General features: G+C 37.3%; 1 protein-coding gene across 5 annotated transcripts in view; it reads left to right on the top strand.

The window, feature by feature from the left end:
* OLFM3 (olfactomedin 3) overlaps nucleotides 1–20340 on the top strand; it is a 70057-nt gene extending 49717 nt beyond the window's left edge. For 3 of the 5 annotated variants that reach the window (XM_072868466.1, XM_072868468.1, XM_072868469.1), the window contains 5 exons: nucleotides 1319–1465; nucleotides 4008–4163; nucleotides 8062–8281; nucleotides 17175–17281; nucleotides 19003–20339. In XM_072868466.1, coding sequence (XP_072724567.1) covers nucleotides 1319–1465; nucleotides 4008–4163; nucleotides 8062–8281; nucleotides 17175–17281; nucleotides 19003–19680 — 1308 coding nt within the window. In that variant the 3' untranslated portion in view covers nucleotides 19681–20339. Of the gene's footprint in view, nucleotides 1–1318; nucleotides 1466–4007; nucleotides 4164–8061; nucleotides 8282–17174; nucleotides 17282–19002 lie in introns of all 5 variants that reach the window. The other 2 variants (XM_072868470.1, XM_072868467.1) reach the window with 2 other exon arrangements.
* Nucleotides 20341–20563: the final 223 nt, after the last annotated feature.

Raw genomic sequence — 20563 nt, 5'->3', positions numbered from 1 at the left:
GCAGTAGAAGAGGTCACTGCTATCTTCAATGACTTCTGAAGAAGAGTCATTGTTGTGAAAAGTCTGTGCTCTTTTCTAACCTCCGTCTACAGAGATATCGCACCTCTTCTGAGGTGAGGAACTCTGCAACTTACTCTGCACTAAGCTGCCAGTAAAGCACCAATATCAAAGCTTTCCAGTTTAAATAATCACTCTCTGTGCTGACAGTGAGTACAATTTGATATTATAACTAGTAACTGATTCCAGCTGTGTCCAGACAAAAATTACTTCAGTGGCATCCATTGGCATCTGTACTATAAAATTCAGTAGTCAATACTATATTATTAGAAAAGAATAATGCATAATATTAACTTTAAATTGCAGATTAAAAAGAAAGTAAAATAATTACTTCTTGTGTCCATTAGTTTTAATTCCACCACCTGAATCCTTTCAACCATCTAATTATATTGCTTTCTCTCATTCTTATGCGGTGTATTTCTATATATCCCATTAAATGAGCAGATACCTAGTCTCACAAGGTATCACACAAACTTTAAATGAGTGCAGTGTTAGCCTGCTCTGCAAGCAAATGTGATTTTTTTTTTTGCTTTTCTTTCTCGCTGGTGGTTGCTTTTAAAAAGAACAGGTTAGGAATTTCCAGAATTATTCTGTCCCAGTGAAGGATGTGCAATGTCTTAATTGCACTGTGCCATGCTTGCCATGACTCCCATCCAGCTAAACTAACCAGACACTTTTCAGTACTACCATGCAGCAAGCCTCTCTTCCCTTTGGTGTGTGTGCAGTAGAAGTCAACGGAGAACAGTCTTCTGGGTGCTGCGTCTTTAAGAGCAAACCTGCTAACCCACATCCCAAACTGCTTCTGAGCCAATTCCCAACGCGTGAGTCACATACACTGTGCTCTCTCTTTGGGGTTTTATATTTGTTCTTTTCTGTCTTTGTTGTTTCCATTAGTCTAAAGTAAAAGTCATTCAGGCTGAAAGGATATGTTTGTTCTCTGCTGATGAAAAACTGTAACATCCCTTTGCAAAGAATTAAATCAACTAGCTTGTGCTGAATCACAAGCAGAAAACTGTTCTCGTGCACTCTGGAAACACTGTGCGCTGGACTGTTCTAGAGAACTATTACAAAGGTGTGAAATATGACAAAACTGTGTGAAACCACCCATCTAATTAGTTAAGAAAGTAGTAAGTGTTGACTAGGAGGACCCGCATTGCAAACATATACTGCAAAAATAAACTTATGCTGAGCTAGCGTTTTTTCAAACAACAACAAAAAAATCAGTTCAGTTCCCTTTATTTTTATTATTCTGTTGTTACAGACTCAGATTAGCCCCAAGGAGGGGTGGCAAGTTTATAGTTCAGCCCAGGATCCTGATGGCCGTTGCATTTGCACTGTTGTTGCACCTGAACAAAACCTATGTTCAAGAGATGCCAAAAGCAGGCAACTCAGACAACTGCTAGAGAAGGTAAGTCTTCCCAACAAATTCCTCCTTTTGATCACTAAACTTCCCATAGAAATCCACTCCTTTCCGTCTAAGTTTAATACATAATGGAGTACTGAAGAGTTATCTAATAAAAATATTTCTTCAGGCTATATCTCCTACCTGTGTTCTCACCAATGATCATTATTTGTCTATCACACCTTTCCCAACCCAAGCCACTTATCTAGCAAACTGAAGTTGCATCTTCTCTCTTGTTCACTCCTCCCAAAATTCTTCCTTACACACAGACAGGACTGATTTTTCTGTGTAAAAACACTTATAAATCCCACCTCAAACTAGCTAGTTGCTGTGGGATTTAAACTACAGCTTCTGCTTCAATCATGTGACACTCTTGAAGGTCATTCCTTGTCTCTTATCAAGAAATAACAAGATATAGACATGACAGCACCTGCAAAGCAGACTGTACAGAAGAGATACAGTTCTAATTTTCTTTCATCTCTTCTTTTCTCAGATCATACTATTTATGCATTCTCTGGTGGTGCAAATTTTCCCCAAACGACCCAATTCTTATTTCCAGTATTACCCACTATTGCATATATAGTAAAACCAGTAAAGTGTTATTTTGCATCAAGAACTGAAAAAATGCTGCAATCATGAAAACACAAACTATTGTTCTGCATTCCCTGTATAAGTAAGCAAGGTTATAGTTATTGTATCACAGCTAGTGGTACAGAACCTGAGGCCTGAGAGAGTGTGTGAGCAGCAGCAGAAAGCAACATAAAATGTAGACTTAAAAATACATTTTTTTAGCATACAATTTTCAGTATTTGTCTAGCTATGGAAAAATCACTCCAGTGCTAATATAGTGCCAGATCCCTGCAGATTTCACCTCACTAAACCTCCATGAACTTCAGCAGGGACTTAGTTTCAGGTTGTGACAGAGCCTGTAGCTTGAGATGCAGGGAGAGGACCACTGATGAACCAGCACACAGAGGAGGAGCTACCTCCCCTCATGCTGTCTGTTTACTTAACAGAGGAAGACGTCAGCCCCCAGACTCTTTGCTCTAGCATATTTCCCAAACACTAGAATATTAAGGTAAAAAAAAAACCAAAACCAAAAACTTTCTTTTGGGGTGGGGGCTGGAGAGATGTTAAGATCTCAACATCTCAACAGCTCTTCTCTGAGCTGCCACAGAAAAGAACCTAAATCATCAGTCTCTAAAAGTTATTTTCTTATTATTAGAACTGTGGTAATTATGGGTATGTAAAGTCATATTATTACTTCATTAAGTCCATGCACAGTCATTTAATTAGAGCGTCTATGTGAATGCATCTCCTGCCAAGTGGAAACACTCAAAGTTCTTCCAAGACCTGAAGGACTTTATTTGCCTGCTTTCAATAATTAGAAAGCAAAGAAAAAAGAAACATTACCTTTTTTCATTAAAAATACTTTCTAACAACTGCTAATGGCAACTGTGCAATAACTTATGTGTACTATTTTTAAGAGTATTTTAAGAGTATTTCCTGAATCCACACATTCTGTAGGTCACAATATATTAGTTTCAAACATGAATATCAGTTCAAACATTGCAGGAACAACAGAAATACTGCTGGGTTTGTCTTTTATTAGAAAGGTAGAATTTTTTTTTTTTTTTTTTTTTTTTTGCTTGAGCCAGAACTTCAATATGGTGCCTAATACATTTACAGCAGTCTACTTTTTTCATGTTTTGGGGAAACAAAACATTTATTGAAATAGAATAACTGCACTTGCAAAATGTGTCATTTTTATGACTGGCAAAAGCATTGTTTTTATAACAGATACTGTTAAATATATATATAATTTACTCTAGATGACATTTATTCTTGCCTCATTATGGTAAAATTGCTCACTACAGCTACAAAGTCACTTGCTCTGCAAAAGTTACCTGAACATTCACTACTTCTCATATGTAAAAAACCATGGTTTTCTACCAATGAAACATTTTGATAAAATTTCTAATTTTATATCTACTTACAAAATCATGAGCAAACACCTATGTGATGATGGGTCCACCCCAGCTTATCTCTGGATAGTCTCATGAATTCCTTATACTGAATTAGTATGTAAATGCCTACTAGCAATAAAAATCATGCTCTTCATACTAACCAAAATCTCCAACTCTCAATCTTGTCCCTCCTGAAGTGCTTGGGAGAAACATGTGCTATATAGCACATCCTGAAGAACAGTCAGCATCTACTGCAAGTGACAAAGTAGACTCCGCTGCCTAACAGCCTTTTTTGAGCCCATTGATAATGGTGCTGAAAGGATCTCTCTCTCTCTACCTCTAAGAAGCTAGTCCAAATCATTTATGGCTTCAAGGTCTTGCTCCTGATAGTCCTCTGTTAGCTCTGTTCTCCAATTTTTGTACTGTCATGCAGTTATGGAATTTGAAACTATACTGTGGTATAAATGACTCTCAACTAAAGCATTGACATAAGCACATTTTATTGCCTGACATTTAACTACCTAACCAGAAAAAAAGTAAAGCAACAAAAAGTGCATTTAGAGAGTGTTCTTCTTTAACAGGTTCAGAATATGTCCCAATCTATTGAAGTTTTAAATCTACGGACTCAGAGGGATTTCCAGTATGTTTTAAAAATGGAAACACAAATGAAAGGGCTGAAGGCCAAGTTTCGGCAAATTGAAGATGATCGGAAGACATTAATGACAAAGCATTTTCAAGTAGGTTTTATTTTAACACTAACTTTGAAAGCCTGCTGGAAGCAATGTACTAAGCAGCAATGCATGGACTGCTAAGATCTCAGCTTGAAATGCTCGTACAAGAGCAACATTAAAAAGAAAAGCATAATAAATCTTCCTTTATGATGATAATCTTTTGCTCTGTTCAATTTAATTGTAATAGGGAGTAACCATTAATTATTAAGTCATTAGAGAAATGTCACTATAAACAGATTCTTGTTTTTTCTGTATCAATGTGCATGTCATACTGAGAAATTTATATTCATTCAAGCTCCAGTGATAAATGGGGATATCCAGTGGATTTAATAGCAAACAACTAGAGAGTTCTGCACTTTTACTGTTGCCTGACATTTACTGCAGTTGAAGAGAAGAAAGCCTGTAATAAATCAGGTTATTGTAATTTTTATCCAGTACAATTAAGATCTAATTTCATGTCTGAAGGTTTGCTATTTTGGAATTTGGGATAGGGGAGAAGGGCACTCATTCCCAGTCACATTTGTGTGATTAAAAAAAGACTTCCAAGGAATTTTAATGACAACAAAAACCACAAGCCAATCTTTTTGTGAGGAAGAAGGGTTGCAGAGATTAAAAAATAGCATTATGTATTCTGAAAAAGCTATCTGAAGTACTCCTAAGGAAAAAAATGTTACAAGAGCATATTTAAGTTCTTTAAATATCAAGTCTCATAAATTGATATTTCAAGACTGCAAGACAGCAAGCTAGGATCTAGAAAATACATTCTGAGGACTACATTATGTTAACCAAATACATATTTTTAAAGCGTTTATGAAAGTTCACATAAAATTGACTTAATTTTCTAATTGGTGCTAAAGTTAGATACCTAAACAATTACATAGCTAAAGGGTCTAATTTATTTTTCAGAGACATTGGATATCCAATGGGTCTTAATATCAGGAATTAAGTACGCTAATGATCTGACTACCAAACTTTATTCTTTACGTCATCATTCTTAGTTTAGAGTTTGAGCACACACTTCCAGTTATTTTCAGGTAGTAAGAAACACCTCCACCTTTTTTCCCTTCATCACTCATTGCTACAATAACAACACATTTGTATAATGCCATTATATATTCTGTATTCTCATTATAGTTTTCCTTGGGAACAAAATATCAAAATTTAAATGTCTGATACACAATGTCAAAGGTAGCAGATTTCTGTAGTACTCTAACTTCTAACCTTAAATATTCAATATTTGTATTGGCCAGTCATTTAACTTCAGTTTGACAGTTTGCCAGGAATATAAAACCGATTTCCAGCCAATCAAATTATAGAGTAATTTAAAAGGTCAACATAATACAATCTGCTGCTGGCTTTCTGAAATTTGATCTACTAAAATTCCAATGCTTTATGTTTCCTGAGACAAAGAAAGTAATTCTCAATATAGCATAACCCCTCATATCATCAGGCATGAAGTGCCAGAATACGTCTACCAGCTATCCATGTTGCAATACAAATTAGTTCTTGTACCACTCATCATAGCAACAAGCTAGGAGTGTCAGCAGAAACCAATAAAATTGTTTTCTTTATCATGAAAATACCAAAACCATCTTTATATCATTTACTGAAGTGAGATATTCTGATGCTGTGCTTCCATGTTGATAAGAACCAGAGAGTGCAAATTTGATCCAGATCACACTTGAGCATATGGTCATACTTCAGTCAAATCAGTATTTATGCCAGGCAGGAGATACCTGATCGCCACAAAAAGTTACAGTGGTTTGCTCAAATGATACCTCATCTGGCATAAATCCTATCAGGAATAAGTTACCTTCACTAATTCTCTTAAACACATTTTATCTTCTGGAGTTTTTACAAGCTTTGTGTTTTTTTCCATTATGATTTACCCATGATTTGGCAGCTCACTGCCCCAACAGAATCGAAGCCTAAGTTCATAATTTCAAAATGAAGTAACAAAAACTTTGGCTTCTATGTCACAAAGCCTCCTCTCCATGTCATCAAGGAAAAAATAACTGTTCCTTTTAACAGGCATAAAGTAGGCTCAAGTTAAGTTTTTAATAAAAACAATCAGATAAAAATAGTTTTAATTGTAAACAAAAAGACTCTCTACTTCTTTTTTTCCGTTTCAGTAATTCTGCTACTATAATGTAATTGGAAGACCCCTTGAGAGTAGAACCAATAGAACTCCTAATACTCTCAAATCTATTTATAATGACATATCTGCTTATAATTTAAAATGCAATTTTCTAGCTATGAAGATGACCTGTGTGCAAAATATGCTTCCTAACAACACATATAAGTCTTTGAGTAAATAATAATTCCAATATGAAAGCTATTATTAAGACAATATGGGTATATTAGCTAGGTGATGAAGAGATACTGCAGAACTCTCAAGCTGTCTTAGAACACGTTCGAGAGGCAAAAATTCAGAGATAGATCTTCAAGCAGCTCAAATGCTGACCCTGCCTATCAGCTTCTTTCACATCTCCTTAGCAAAAATGCATTTGGCATTATCACGTTATTTATTTTGGAAATGTCCTACCCTGTTTATGGTATCCTTTAATACAAGTGATGTAACAAACTGTACGTGCGCGTCTTCGCACACCTCAGTGACTAGACTAACCTCTAACCACATTTACTTCTGCACCTCTTTCTTGTGCTTGAGCTTCCATTTAGTTCTCTTCTGCCTTCCCTTTTAACCTGGTGACTCCTCCAGCTATTCTTCAGGACTTGATTTTTTAATCCCTTCAATAGCCTCTCCCTGTGTGTCCTCGTCTGTTCCCGGCCTCTATTATCACCTAATGCTAGTACCTAACAAATCCTTATTTCCATCCTTTGCCTTGTCCAGGCTTGCATCTCCTCACATCTCTCTGGCATTTGCTTATGGAAGTCCTGCTGTTTCCTCAAATCATAAAAAGAAATGCAAATCTCTATATACAGGTGATACACCAGGGACAAACCTGTCTGTTTTCAATAAAGCAAAACCTTTTGACTGCAAGGATTCTTTGAGGTTTTCTATAGAATAATAGCCAAACAAAAACAACCTCAAACAATTAGTTTAAACTTAATAAAGCCCTTACGACTAGTGCATTTAAAAGAATAATTAATAAATGAAAGATGAGCAGCCAATATAGGTTACAAACTGAGACTAATTCTCAAAGTATATGACTCAGCAAAAGTCTGAGAAAAGGGCAACCCAAGATTCCAAAGTGGAGCCTTAATTTATTTAATCAATGTTTAAGAATAGGATTAGCAATGCAACAACTGCACATGGCAAAAAACCTATTTGTGATAGTCCAGAAGAAAGATCAACTGAGGAAGTTCAAAGGCACCTAGGGATGTAACAGGATGACAAATACAAAGCCATGTATTTAGGAACCATGGATTTTTTACTTCAGAAGAAAGAGGTGTATATTGCTGTGGCCAGAACAGAACTAAACAGTGTTCAATAGCCATTGACAAAAAAAAAATGAATTCAGTATTTCTAAGGAGTGAAATAGAAATTAACAGCTCAGCAACTATGACAGCACTGTAAAACAGATATGATCTCCTTGAACATCACTATGTGTTCAGGCCTAATCACCTTCTGTCAAGAAAGATACACTTAGCAGGGATTTATATCCTCTGGATGGAAAGTCAGACCCTTCAACAGGTTTGGTTCAGATCACTTGAAGGTAATTGGGTACTTTCAGTAGAAAAACTATGCATTTTATCTACTGCTTACTACCATTAAGTCTGAGGTTTCTAAGACCTTCACAATACACTAATAACAGATCTGTAATGAAAATCAATAATCATTTGTAAGTCATTTTAATAATCAGGCATAAATATTACATTAAAGGGAATTAGGGGATTGAACTCCTTTAAACTGCTCTAACGCACATTTGATTGCCTTTAACAGGAGTTGAAAGAAAAGATGGATGAGCTCCTGCCACTGATCCCAGTTCTGGAACAATACAAAACTGATGCCAAATTAATCACCCAGTTCAAGGAGGAAATTAGGAATCTGTCTACTGTCCTCACTGGGATTCAGGAAGAAATTGGTGCTTATGACTATGAGGAACTACACCAGCGTGTACTCAGTTTAGAAACCAGGCTTCGAGACTGCATGAAAAAGCTCAGTAAGTTAACAATTTCATGGCAAATTTGGTCGCTCAGCTGTATATTTTTAGTTGTCTCTATAGAAACATGAAGTTTTCTTTTTTCTTGTTTGATAAAAGACAACACTATATTCTGATCTGTGCCACCCCAATAAAAGTCAAGAGTAATTCAACCTAAGGTCAGTCATGTCATTCTAGGTTTGCACCAGTGTACCTTATATCATGATCTGCCTTACTGTATACAGAAGGAATTAAGATGGAAAATTATAACAGACAGCAACTTTAAAATCTAAGATATTTACAACTGGTTGGAGAGCTACAAATATCCTTTCAAAAAAGCTCAGACAGGCATTGCTACTTAGGTCATCTTTGGGATGTCAGTGTGAAAAAAATTTAGTGGGAAGTAGACTGAAATCAGTTTCGAGATGTCCACATCATAACCCTGTCATCTTGCTATGACACCTGAGAGGCCACTCTGACTGTAGTCTTTAGACCTGTAATATTAGCATTAGGAGAGGTGTGCCATTCTCCGATTTGCAATACAACATAATTGAGCATTACACCTAATTTAAGGGAACAAAGCATGATTTTTGTAGGAAGCACAGCAACAAGCCCTTGCGAGCACTGCACTAGATTTACATCAGGCAGCCTCCATCTTGTTTGCTCACATGCTGGCTTTAGTTTGAAAAAGTCAAATGTTCAGCATCTCAAAATCAGCGCTAGCTCAGTATCAGCTACCAAAACTAAAAGCCTGAAGTTTCATTATCAAGTGTCAGCCTTAACTTCCATTACCCAAAGAGGGATAATTAGTACCTACCTGCTTTACAATCACTACGCAAAGTCTCTCCCGCCGCGAACCTACCTGTGTGTTCCTAGACTCCTGAATGGAGCACTATTGCAATCTGGATTGCTACAGCCAGCAATCCAGTCCCTCTATGAGAAATAAACGCTTTGTAGGTTAACTCTGAACATGAATAAACTCCAAGGTTCAGTCCTGTGATCGGTATCTCAGCTATCAAGTGTGGGGTGTTTACTTTTAAATGCTACACATGACATGAAATATGTTATTAACTTGATAAGCAGTGTCTCTTTATTTTTGTGAGGCAATGGAATGAGAAAAATCTAGGTTAGGTTAGCCTCTTAAATTATTTATTTTCAATTTCTTTATTTTACACTAGAAATAACACAGTGATGATGGGCTGAAATACATGAAAGATTTCTTCAAATAGAAATTTCTTATGATCCTATTTTCTCCTCAGTACACACACATAATAGCACATTACTGCATTGACAGGAGGCAGTCAGGAGAAAATGGCTGCACTGCAATACCGTAGCAAGGAAGAAAATTCATATAAATAAACAGTATTTTCTGATAGTGAGTGTTCCAGTAAGTTTATTGGACACCAAAAGATCATCAACTTATCTTTAATGAGTATCTTGTTTTTCTTTGCTTTTACAGCATATTCTTGTAACATTGATTAGTGAATTGACTACAGTATAAGACACATTCTATACATCAGAATGACTAGGTGTATTCACAAGGGTTATTTCCCTATCTTTCATCCACATTTCCCCTCCTATCTATCCTGAATTCCTGCAACACATTCTATTTCTCTTGATATACTAATGTAAAAAAAAAAAAACAACTATTAAAAATATGTATATTAACAATAGAGAGAAAATTCTTGTATGAAATGGAATATCAAGTACATCCATTATTAAAAGGGGTTTGGCCTTCTCAAGCTCTAATACAGACTTATTCATCCTTATTGGCATTATTCCCTGGTCTTAGGTGCTTAAATGACTTTTATGCTCGCCTACTAATGGACTGGCTGTATTTCTGGCCTACCTCTGTGTGCCTTTTAAAGTAAAAACAGCCTCAGTTAGGCTTACTGTGATTAGCTCCTCAAAGCTGGTACTGTGTGTTCAGATCAGCAAGCATAAAGGAAAAACAGCTTTCATGCCCACACCTTCTTCCCAGCCACATTCACCATGCTGGAGGTCATCCAGCTGTGACTGTCCATGCCAACCTGATGGCCAGAAGCCTATGGCAGCAGAAGGCAGACTGGCCCCAATGTGCCACAGGATTCGGCTTGAATCTTCACAGATTTCGTTGCATTTCACAATATAATTATCTAACCAGCGTGTGTAATAGTTATTTTCCATTCTTCTCCCTAGCAGGTGTTTTTCAGCAATATAATGCATTATTTATATTGTCCTGGCCACTTAAAAGGGATCTTCCATCTGCATTGGCAACACTTTCAACACTCATTAACATACAGTAAGCAGTTGTCTTACTTTAACTGAGGTTTAATGATTACCATGGCAGTTGTGATGACTGAAACTTGCTCCATCTCTTTGGAATAAGAGAAAATTCAGGCTGAAGCTGCTGAGAAATTTGTCCACAAAACTTTAAAAGGGTGCATGCAATTAAACACATAGAAATAGAGTGCATATGATTGCACACACCACAAATTCACATACACTTATGCATGTATGGCTCCTTTGCTGGCAGTCATGTAAGGCACGTGCATTTATAAGAGAACACAGGTTGCACAGGATGCTTGGGACCCTCATATTCTTGTCATAATGTGTTTATGAAATTGGAAAAAAATTATATGGGTACCATTCGTAGAAGCCAATTCTCTGCCAAATGTTGCTTATGAAATATGAAGAAATAATTAGAGTAGATACACATTGGATTCATTTGTAGCTACATCTGATTATAATGTAGATAAATATTTTACAGTAGCATATTTGGTTAGAAATTCAAAAGTAGAATATTCTATGTATCCAAAGAAATGCTGTTACATCAGTGGCAGAAGAGATATCAGGGCAGGCATGAAATTACTTTATTGATTACAGTGGTACTTGTACTTCCAAAGCATCCTTCCCTTTGGGATTTGAAGAACTTTACAAATATCATTTAGTACAAAACTGTGCAATAGAGATATATATTATTATCCCCATACTGTATATGAAGGAACAAGCAGCCCAGGAGGATAAATGACTTTCCCAAATATTACACGGCACGTTGCTGCACACATGCAGAAGAATCCAGAGGCTTCCTCTCAGCAAGCTCTAATAACTAGACTATTGTGCATTTTGGATTTGTATTATGTAGGACAACAGACATACACCAATTAAGTAAGAACTAATTCTTTATTCTCTCATATTACAAAGTAGTGTTATGACAAATTTGGTCATAGCAGGGAAATGCAAGTATTAAAACGCTTGGAAGTCATTTATGCAACCATTGAAAAAAATACTCACTTCATTTTCCCCTATTTATTACCTACAATAAATAGAATAATGAAGCTTATGAACAATTCAAGAGAATGTTTTGATTTTATTTCCCTTGCAAGTCCTTCTATAAATCATACATTCATTTGGTATATATTAGCAGCTACCAATATTCATTTGCATCACAGAGACTGGGACTATCAACTACCTATTCCTAGCTATCTTCAAAACAGCTCCTGTCCAATGGGTCTATCACAACCTTCTCCTGGTATTTGCTCACTTTGGAGCAGCTTTTCAGGTGCATGCTGCCCCATAGACTTTCCCAGCCTACAGGGGTAGTACCTCTACTTTCCTTTTTAATGGTCACTTCGTGCTCAGCTTCTTCCTTAATATATATACATACAAGAAATCACAGACTTACTGGAGTCCACAGTACAAAACTGTTATAAGAGATGAATCAAGCCATAAACACCCAGATTGTGCATATGATGTTCCTTTTACAGTTCAATTTAGGATGGATAAATACTCAGAGGTTTGATATTCCAATTACTACAATCAGTTATGGTTGGGATTTTCTAATGTAGGCAGCTGCTTCTTTCAAAGTCAAGGGAAAGAGACTAATACTGAGTGCTTCTAAAAAATCCCACTCTCTTTCTGTGTAACTCCATCTGAACCTCTTAGTGGTGGAAAAAATGCCTAGAAATATCATATTTTTTCTTTTTTCTTAGTGTTCCTGAACTTCCTGACATTTCCTAGTATGTATATGTATTTGAGCTACCTTCTCACTAGCATCTGCTTCTTCTCGTGTCAGGGAATTAAAGAGCAGAGGTTTGCTATAAACCAAAACTTTTTGACCAGTATAAAAAAAAAAAAAAATCTTTCCTGCCATCACAAGAGTTATTTCCACATCCTCATATGTTCCCTTCTGCCAGAAGAAGAAGAAAAAAAAAAAGAGAGAAAAAAAAAAAAGGGAGTTTTTGGTCATGTTAAAAAAAAAAAAATGCATAGGCCAGTTTTAATTCTTAGCCACCTCACTGCTATGGAAATTTTATAGCCCAGAAGTGTTTCCCATTTCACATGACATTTGTCTATGTTCTATTTCCCTACATACAAAATGAGCTAAAGAAAAGTCTCAACTGGAAAATAATTGGAATTTTTTTAATTTCAGACTCCCAGACTTGCCATGCCACAAAAGTGTTAAGTAAATGATCCTGCTTTTCAGTGTATTAGTATCACCATTCCCTAGCAAGAAACCTCAGCATACAAGATCAATTTCAATATAGCCACACGAACAATTATAAGGTTCATTCTGCAGCTAAGAATATAGGCTGGGATTAGATCAACACATTTTACACTTAAGTAGACAAGAAGAAGCTACAGACAAGAACCACACAGAAAACTCGGTATATATAGTGCTTTGCCAGTGAACTGTTAAACATTATATTGAACTTTACTCTTGAAAGAGTTGTCATTCGTTTAACTTCTGTATCAAATACAAGATCAGGCTTGGGCAAGCTATAGGGGAATTATCTTTATAAAGTCAGTATCGCGAATTATTTCAGTGTTGTTACCAACAGATTGATAAACTGCATATTGTAGTAACATGTCATTCAAAATGCTGTGATATTCATCTGGAATAAATTATTTAATTGTATTAGTAAGTCAATAATACTCAGCACAGACAGCACACTTGCTACTTCATAATGAACAAAACGTAAATGATGCCAATTCGGCCAATTTTTATAGGTCTGCTGTAATGAATGGGTAAACACATTTGAAGGTAGGGCTCCAAAAGACAGAATTAGTTTTACAGTTTTCTTAATTGCATTCACTTGATTCTCTTAACTTCTGATCGAATATTGGAAGCAATACTACATTAGAGGACCGTCTGAAGGTTTGACAGAATAAAGCATGAACTGAATTTCAGAGGGATTTCAGTGAGAAGGGGAGGACAATTTGGCCTCAATTACTTTTTCCTAGTCTCACATTTCCCTGCACCATCAGTCAGCAATAGGTTCACTGTATTCACAAGACCAGTATTTAGCAAGCCAGCTGACTTGTGGAATACTTGGGACAATTTGCTCCTACAAGTTCCTTGCGCAGCCCTAAACAGTTCAAAACAGCATGAGCTGATTTATCAAATTGACCATTCAGCCAAGACTTGCTTTGGGGCCCTGTGCTGTTCTTTCAAGCATTTCTTTCTCAATTTAGAGGACTGACTGATAAGGGGTTCCAGTCCGCATGTGTCTGGAAGCAATGGTTTGAGTTCTGACTACTCAAAAGAAAAGAGAGATGGCCCTGAACTTGGCCCTGAACATTTTTCAAATTAACAGAAAAGTGAGATTCTGAAACAATCTTCAGAGGGTAGGCAAGTGCAAACAATATTTCCCCATTTTAAAAATCATGTTAATAATTTTATTAAAAGGCTGCCTGCAATAGCAGGGTACTAGACTTCTATGACTAGAATTTTGGCGGAGACTTCATACGTTAAGCTTCTGTGCCTAAGGATCTCCCAGCTATAAGGATGCTGTGATGACAAGACAGAGGTGGGCACCGACAGCTCTGCTGCTTGCTTCTTGCTGCCCACGCTGTCAGCAAGTAGGCCAACAGACCTCAGGTACTGCTGAGCTTTACAGCAGAAACCTGCTGATGGGATATGAATTATCACTACAATGGGAATGGCTTACCATATGTGGAAAAAATACTTTTATTACTCCTTAGTTTTAAATACCAGTTCTATCAAGTTATATGAGAAATAGGCAGATATATGGGTTTCTGTTTAATGAACAAGGAAAAGAAAAGATGGGACATACTATAGGGCAGGAGAAAAAAAAATCTTGTGCCTCTTACAAGATGTTCTGTTTTGTTATGCTGAAAAGAAAAGCTTTGCCACTTTTTCAATCAGCTGCCCCTCAGCTATATAGCAACTCTTCTAACAGTCTTCCTTTCTTGACCACTACATGCTATCTGGGAATAAAAATTTAATCGTGTAAATATACCCTGACTCAAACTGCCGATCATATAGTGGCTGAAGTACAATGCCATCTCTTTTTTCTCATTGAACAGTATCTCAATATATTTTGAAAGCTCATTCTCTAAAACCATCTGACTCCTGTCACAAGGGAAAGCTGCTTAGTTCATATAGTTTAAACCAAATCGAGACTGAAGAGGTTTATTAATTATTAATGACATGTAATTAACTGGCAATCAGTGAACTATACATTCCAGATCAATACAAGTAATACAACAGACAAACCACAGTACTAGACACTTCAGAAACATTAATAAAACCTACAAATTTCTGAACACTCTTCTCTAGCTAGTATCAGAAAGTTCCAGTCACACATGGCGCACCACGTACACAAACGCCCATGGAGTTATGTGCGCACACCCCCCCTGACAGCCGGCACGGGCTACAAGCACACTCCCTACTTTTACACCTCTCCTGCTGGGGATGCGGGGCCTCGAGCTTGATGTGTGCCTGTGCTGCTCCCCACAATCTGCTAACGCACACGCTGGTGAGAGAGCCTGTGAGTTCACATGCACCTGCCCTGGCCATGGGACTCAGCTCACTGCCCCCATACTCTGACGCCACTCGCTGAGCGCTGGCTGCTCAGGGTACCCGGTGGGGTGGCTGCCCTGCCTGGCCTCGGCAAAAGTCATCGTGCCAGCAGGCAGTTTTGCAAATTCAACTCACACTGTGCATGCTCCCATCCTACCCCAACACATGGCGTTACCCAGGCTGTGTGCCAAAGCTGGGCTCGGTGAGCACCCCCACATCTCCGCCATGGGCTCTTCTTTAAGTTTTGTCTGTTCAGAAGCGAAGGTTCACAGCTCATTTTTGACTCCACATTTAGCTTCCTGGATATTTTTTTAAATAGAAGAAACAGTGTTCAGAATTCCAAATTATTTGCTTATGTTTTCCTACTAATTTCAATACTGTGTTTTAAAAGCACCAATTAGTATACTCTAACTCATACATTCACTGTATTTTAATTATCTTAAAAACTACAAATTCAGGAGTAATTATTTTTTTCCTGATTTCTTTCTAGTCTTTATTAGTTTTCTAATAATTTTATTCCAAATTAAATATTCCAAATTCCAAATTAAACCCCTCTGAAGGTTTGAGTTTACCTCAAGCCCATCTCTGATACTATTTAATAACATACCACCTAAAAATAAAAGCCTTCACCTTGATAGGATATAGTCCTCTACTTTCCAAGCTAATAGCAGTTCATTGCTGTAGAAAAACAGCACTCAGCACACAATACTAGAAGCCTATCTACAAAAAAAATCCAGAATAAAAAATTATGTACCATGCTAACCAACTGTAGAAAACCTGTAGGATTCTTTAAAATGGGAAATTCCAAAATATCTTCAAAAGATTGTAAGATACATAGATTGAGATGTGTAAACAATAATGCCTTTGAATTGACCCAGAAAATAGACACAGCCCACCCTGCTCATTGAGGTGTCAGCACATACTCAGTTATCTTCATTTCCATTACACTCCACTTCCCTGGCCGTGAACGAAATCCCCGCGAGCAGTCCCTGAGTTGTCACCACAGCATTAACCCCCTTCTAATTGACTGAAACAGGCTTGCACAATACATTCCTTGCCAGTTACATAAAGTAGCAAATCCAGGCTTGATGTGACCTTCTCTTTTGAACTGAATAAATTCACTCTCAACACCAGATACAGTGTGTTTTCTACATTTTCTAGATAGATAGGGTTATACAATATAGCCCAACCATGTATCATGGAGAACCACTTATTTTTAAATTAAAGAAATAAATGAAATATGTCACTTCTTTTTACATTCTTATGGAACATTTTTTCTTCAAAAACATCCTATTTCATCTAATCATCTACATACCACTGTATGATATTAAGCCTCTTGGTAAACTTACGAATTCCACCAGGGGCTTGGTGCTAATAGGTATGTTATTAATGTCCCCTAAAATATAGATTTTTGGATTGTTAGGAAGGTCAGCATCCAAGATCATATCAACTCTCATTATTTCCTCCCAGACTGTCTAATATGAGACAGCCTAATGGATTAGAAACCAACTGATACAGCCAAGGTTGCTGAATAATTCTCATATTCGCTTTCTTAACTTCAGATAGGCCCCTAATACTGGAACAGCTACGTCTGTGTAACCGCAGGGCAGACAGACGCAGGCATTTGTGTACAGTTATATGCTTTGTGAACAAGCTCATTTTTTCCTGTCTGCCCTTAACCTCCTTGTTACCCTGGTCAATGGAAAACTGAAACATGCATCAATCCTAGCCTTGCACTGAACTTTCTGAAGGCAAAAGTGTGGGGCGTTTATGTCTTCTTTTAATTTATTATTAAATGTTATTCACTTCAGCTCAGAATATATTTTACTAGGTTGTATTTTTCTTTGTGCCCAGCAAATGTAACTGTGCTTTAATATATATAAAAACAAAAATATACACAAATAAATTTTTATTTGTATATTTTTACATATTTATATTACCGCTCGATACGGAAAAGTTCATACAGTGAAGATGACAATCCATCTTCAACATAAGCCTGAATCCCCTGGAGCCACTATTTAGTTTAGAGCAATTGGTCTTGTGCTCTGACTGATGTCAAGGAGAGTCGTGTAATTATTTGCATTAATGCATTTGTTTTTCTAATTTCAGCATGTGGCAAATTGATGAAAATTACAGGCCCCATTACAGTCAAGATATCCGGAACCCGATTTGGAGCCTGGATGACAGATCCATTAGCATCGGAGAAAAATAACCGAGTATGTTAAGGCACTGAACATCTTTGTGTCCTTCTGGAGTATTACTTGCTTTATTTTAATCTTTAAATTTCCCCCTAGGAGGTTACGCTCACAAGCATGTTTCTTCTACTTCCATCATTTTCACTGTTAAACATCTTCAGAGAAAAAGCAAGAGTGTTTGTGCAAAACTATGCAAAGACAAAAGTTAGCCAAGCACTTCTGTGCCATTTCCTTCAACTGTTTCAGGGATGACATATGCCTATCTGAACCAACTACACAATTTTTTTTCTTCCTACCATATTTAATTGAGCTTGGGTTCTTTAAGAACCCCAGTAATATAACACAAAAATCAATACTTTTACCCAAGAGCATAACCCATAATGCAGCACAGTCAAAACTTGCAGGATTCGGCCCCATATAAGCTGTATTCAGATCATTTGCTGCCTCAGATCCCAGTTATGTTATTGTTTGGATCTGCAACAGGATCTCAAATTGGCCACAGCTTTGAGGAGGTGCTCCCTCCAGCAAAGGGCTTTTGAAGTCAAAACACCAGGTTTCATTTGTATGAGACCCAGAAGGTTCTTTTTTGAATACAGAAAAAAACAAAGGCAATACAAAAGGCAACATACAAATGGTAATAACTAAAGACTTGTGTGCAGCTCTCCCCTGACGGTCATGTCCACGCAGGTTTACTACTGACCCCAAGAATCTGAATTACCTTTAGGAGAGCAGCAAACTCTGCTCAGCCCCATCTTGTCCTGAGGAAGTTTCTTCTGCCACCTCAGGGTGCCAGTGGCTGTTCCAGAACCATTCCCACGGGCCCTCGGCTCCGCCAGCACCTGCTCCCAGCTGTGGTCCCCTCCCTGCACACCCTGCAGCCCCCTCCCCAGACAGCCTCCACGTTCCCCCCACTGCCACCCTCTTAAAGCAACACAAAGACTACCCGTGTGCATGCAAATTAGAACAAACCATATCCCTCACAGCATCTCAGCTAACAGGAAGATGGGGACCTGAACTGGCATTTATACAGATATTTTGTTAATGCCAGTTTTGAAATCAGCACAAAAAATATCTCCAGAAATTATTCTGTTCTTTTGTTAGTCAGGATGTGATTTGTCCTCTGACAAACTAAAAGGAGAAAAGGCAAAATGCATGAAGGAAAAAATGAGGGGATGGAAGTTGGCATACAGAACATTTTAAAAAGTATCGATTTTGTTTTCTTTTGTTTTAAGGGAAAAAATGGTGTCTAAACTTTACTGGTTTCATTGCTATTATATTTGGTTTCTTTACTAAGAATACACTATTTTCAATTTACAATTAGATGTCAGCTGAAGAAAATTCAACCAAATCTATTTCTAAGCATAAATCCAAGCTTAGCTCACATGCCATTTCCCATCTCTCTCTTCGATTATTAGTCTCTGGAAATATCTTTAAGCAAGCCCATATAGCAGAGACCCGAACACCGAATAATCCAAAATTAAATTTCTCTGAAAATGTAGACACTGTAGTTAGTAACAGTCTACTTGGGAGTTCACCTGTATAGGTAAGTTTTGATTCAGAAATTCAAGAGTTCCTCATGCTTTTGTAACAGAAATGTGGACAATATTGTACTTTGATAGCTTGCTGCATGCCTAAAACATTTTTTCCTTCTTTTTCTGCAATGTATCCAGCATGCCATATCATGATCATGTACCACAGATTGTGTTCCAGGTGTTTACTCCCAATCTTTGTTTTCTTTCCAGGTCTGGTACATGGATAGTTACACTAACAATAAAATTGTCCGTGAATATAAATCAATTGCAGACTTTGTCAGTGGGGCTGAATCAAGGACATACAACCTTCCATTCAAATGGGCAGGAACCAACCATGTTGTCTACAATGGCTCCCTCTATTTCAACAAGTATCAGAGCAACATCATCATCAAATACAGCTTTGACACTGGGCGGGTGCTTGCACAGCGTAGCCTTGAGTATGCTGGCTTTCACAATGTCTACCCTTACACCTGGGGTGGCTTTTCTGATATTGACCTGATGGCAGATGAAATTGGGCTATGGGCTGTGTATGCCACCAACCAGAATGCAGGCAACATTGTCATCAGCCAGCTAAACCAGGATACACTGGAGGTGCTGAAGAGCTGGAGCACAGGCTACCCAAAGAGAAGTGCTGGAGAATCCTTCATGATCTGTGGCACCTTGTATGTTACTAACTCTCACTTAACAGGAGCCAAGGTCTACTATTCTTATTCCACAAAAACCTCCACTTATGAGTATACAGACATTCCTTTCCATAATCAGTATTTTCATATATCCATGCTTGACTACAATGCAAGAGATAGAGCTCTCTATGCCTGGAATAATGGACATCAAGTCCTGTTTAATGTCACCCTTTTCCACGTCATTAAAACTGAAGATGACACATAATTTTCTTTCCCTTCCCTTTCCATCACCTCCCTCCCTCAAACCAGTGTCATTTGTGATAAACTCTAAAGAATCCACCTCCCTCAGTTCCTTTTAATTTACATTTCTTTTTTCATTAAGGAAAAGCAACATTTTCTACCATGTAATGCATTTCAAATATGGCTGAGCCTGTCAAAAATGACCTCTTGGAAATAAAAGCATCTTAACTCATGATTCTACAAGGTCTGTCAAGACCTTGTCTTGAAAAGCACTAAAGAGGATTTAAGTGGCTAAAGACAGTTTTAAAAAAGATTATGATCTGCCTTATTTTAGAGTCAGAGACTAATGGTGGCTTAAATGCATGAATGTCTTTTTTTACCCCATTTTTGTTTTTAATCTATTGCTTAACTTCAGGAAATATTTTGGTAGTGTCAGACACATATTGCACATTGTATTTTTTTATTTATTCCAAAAGAAAGATTTAGGAATTTAATTTACTTTGACATGGAGTATGATTCATTTTGCTATCACCCAATTTCAGATGTGGTGCTGTACAGTATGTTTTTAAATCTCTTGCAAACATTTTATCAACAGTATGTATTTCTACCATTGTAACCACCATTGTGCAATTGTATCTCTTCACTTAAGTGAAAGTAAACTAAGTACTATTTTTTATAAAATATATTGAAGCTTAATTGCAGTTCTGGCTATGGGTCAACTGAAAGTGGTAAAAAAAAAAAATCGAGAAAAGGTTGATATTTCTGAGAAAGACCAATAGTTTCTCAGGTGCATGATTGCTATTCTCAGCTTTGCTTGGTAGACTCCTTCTTCTTCACCATTGGTGCTTACTGGCAAATTTGCAACTTTGAAGCCTCATACCAGGCCCAGCTTTACAATTGTTTGCCCT

Source organism: Ciconia boyciana, chromosome 7 (genome assembly GCF_034638445.1).
Source record: "Ciconia boyciana chromosome 7, ASM3463844v1, whole genome shotgun sequence".
Taxonomy (NCBI): domain Eukaryota; kingdom Metazoa; phylum Chordata; class Aves; order Ciconiiformes; family Ciconiidae; genus Ciconia; species Ciconia boyciana.
This window is presented reverse-complemented; position numbering and strand designations above follow the sequence as displayed.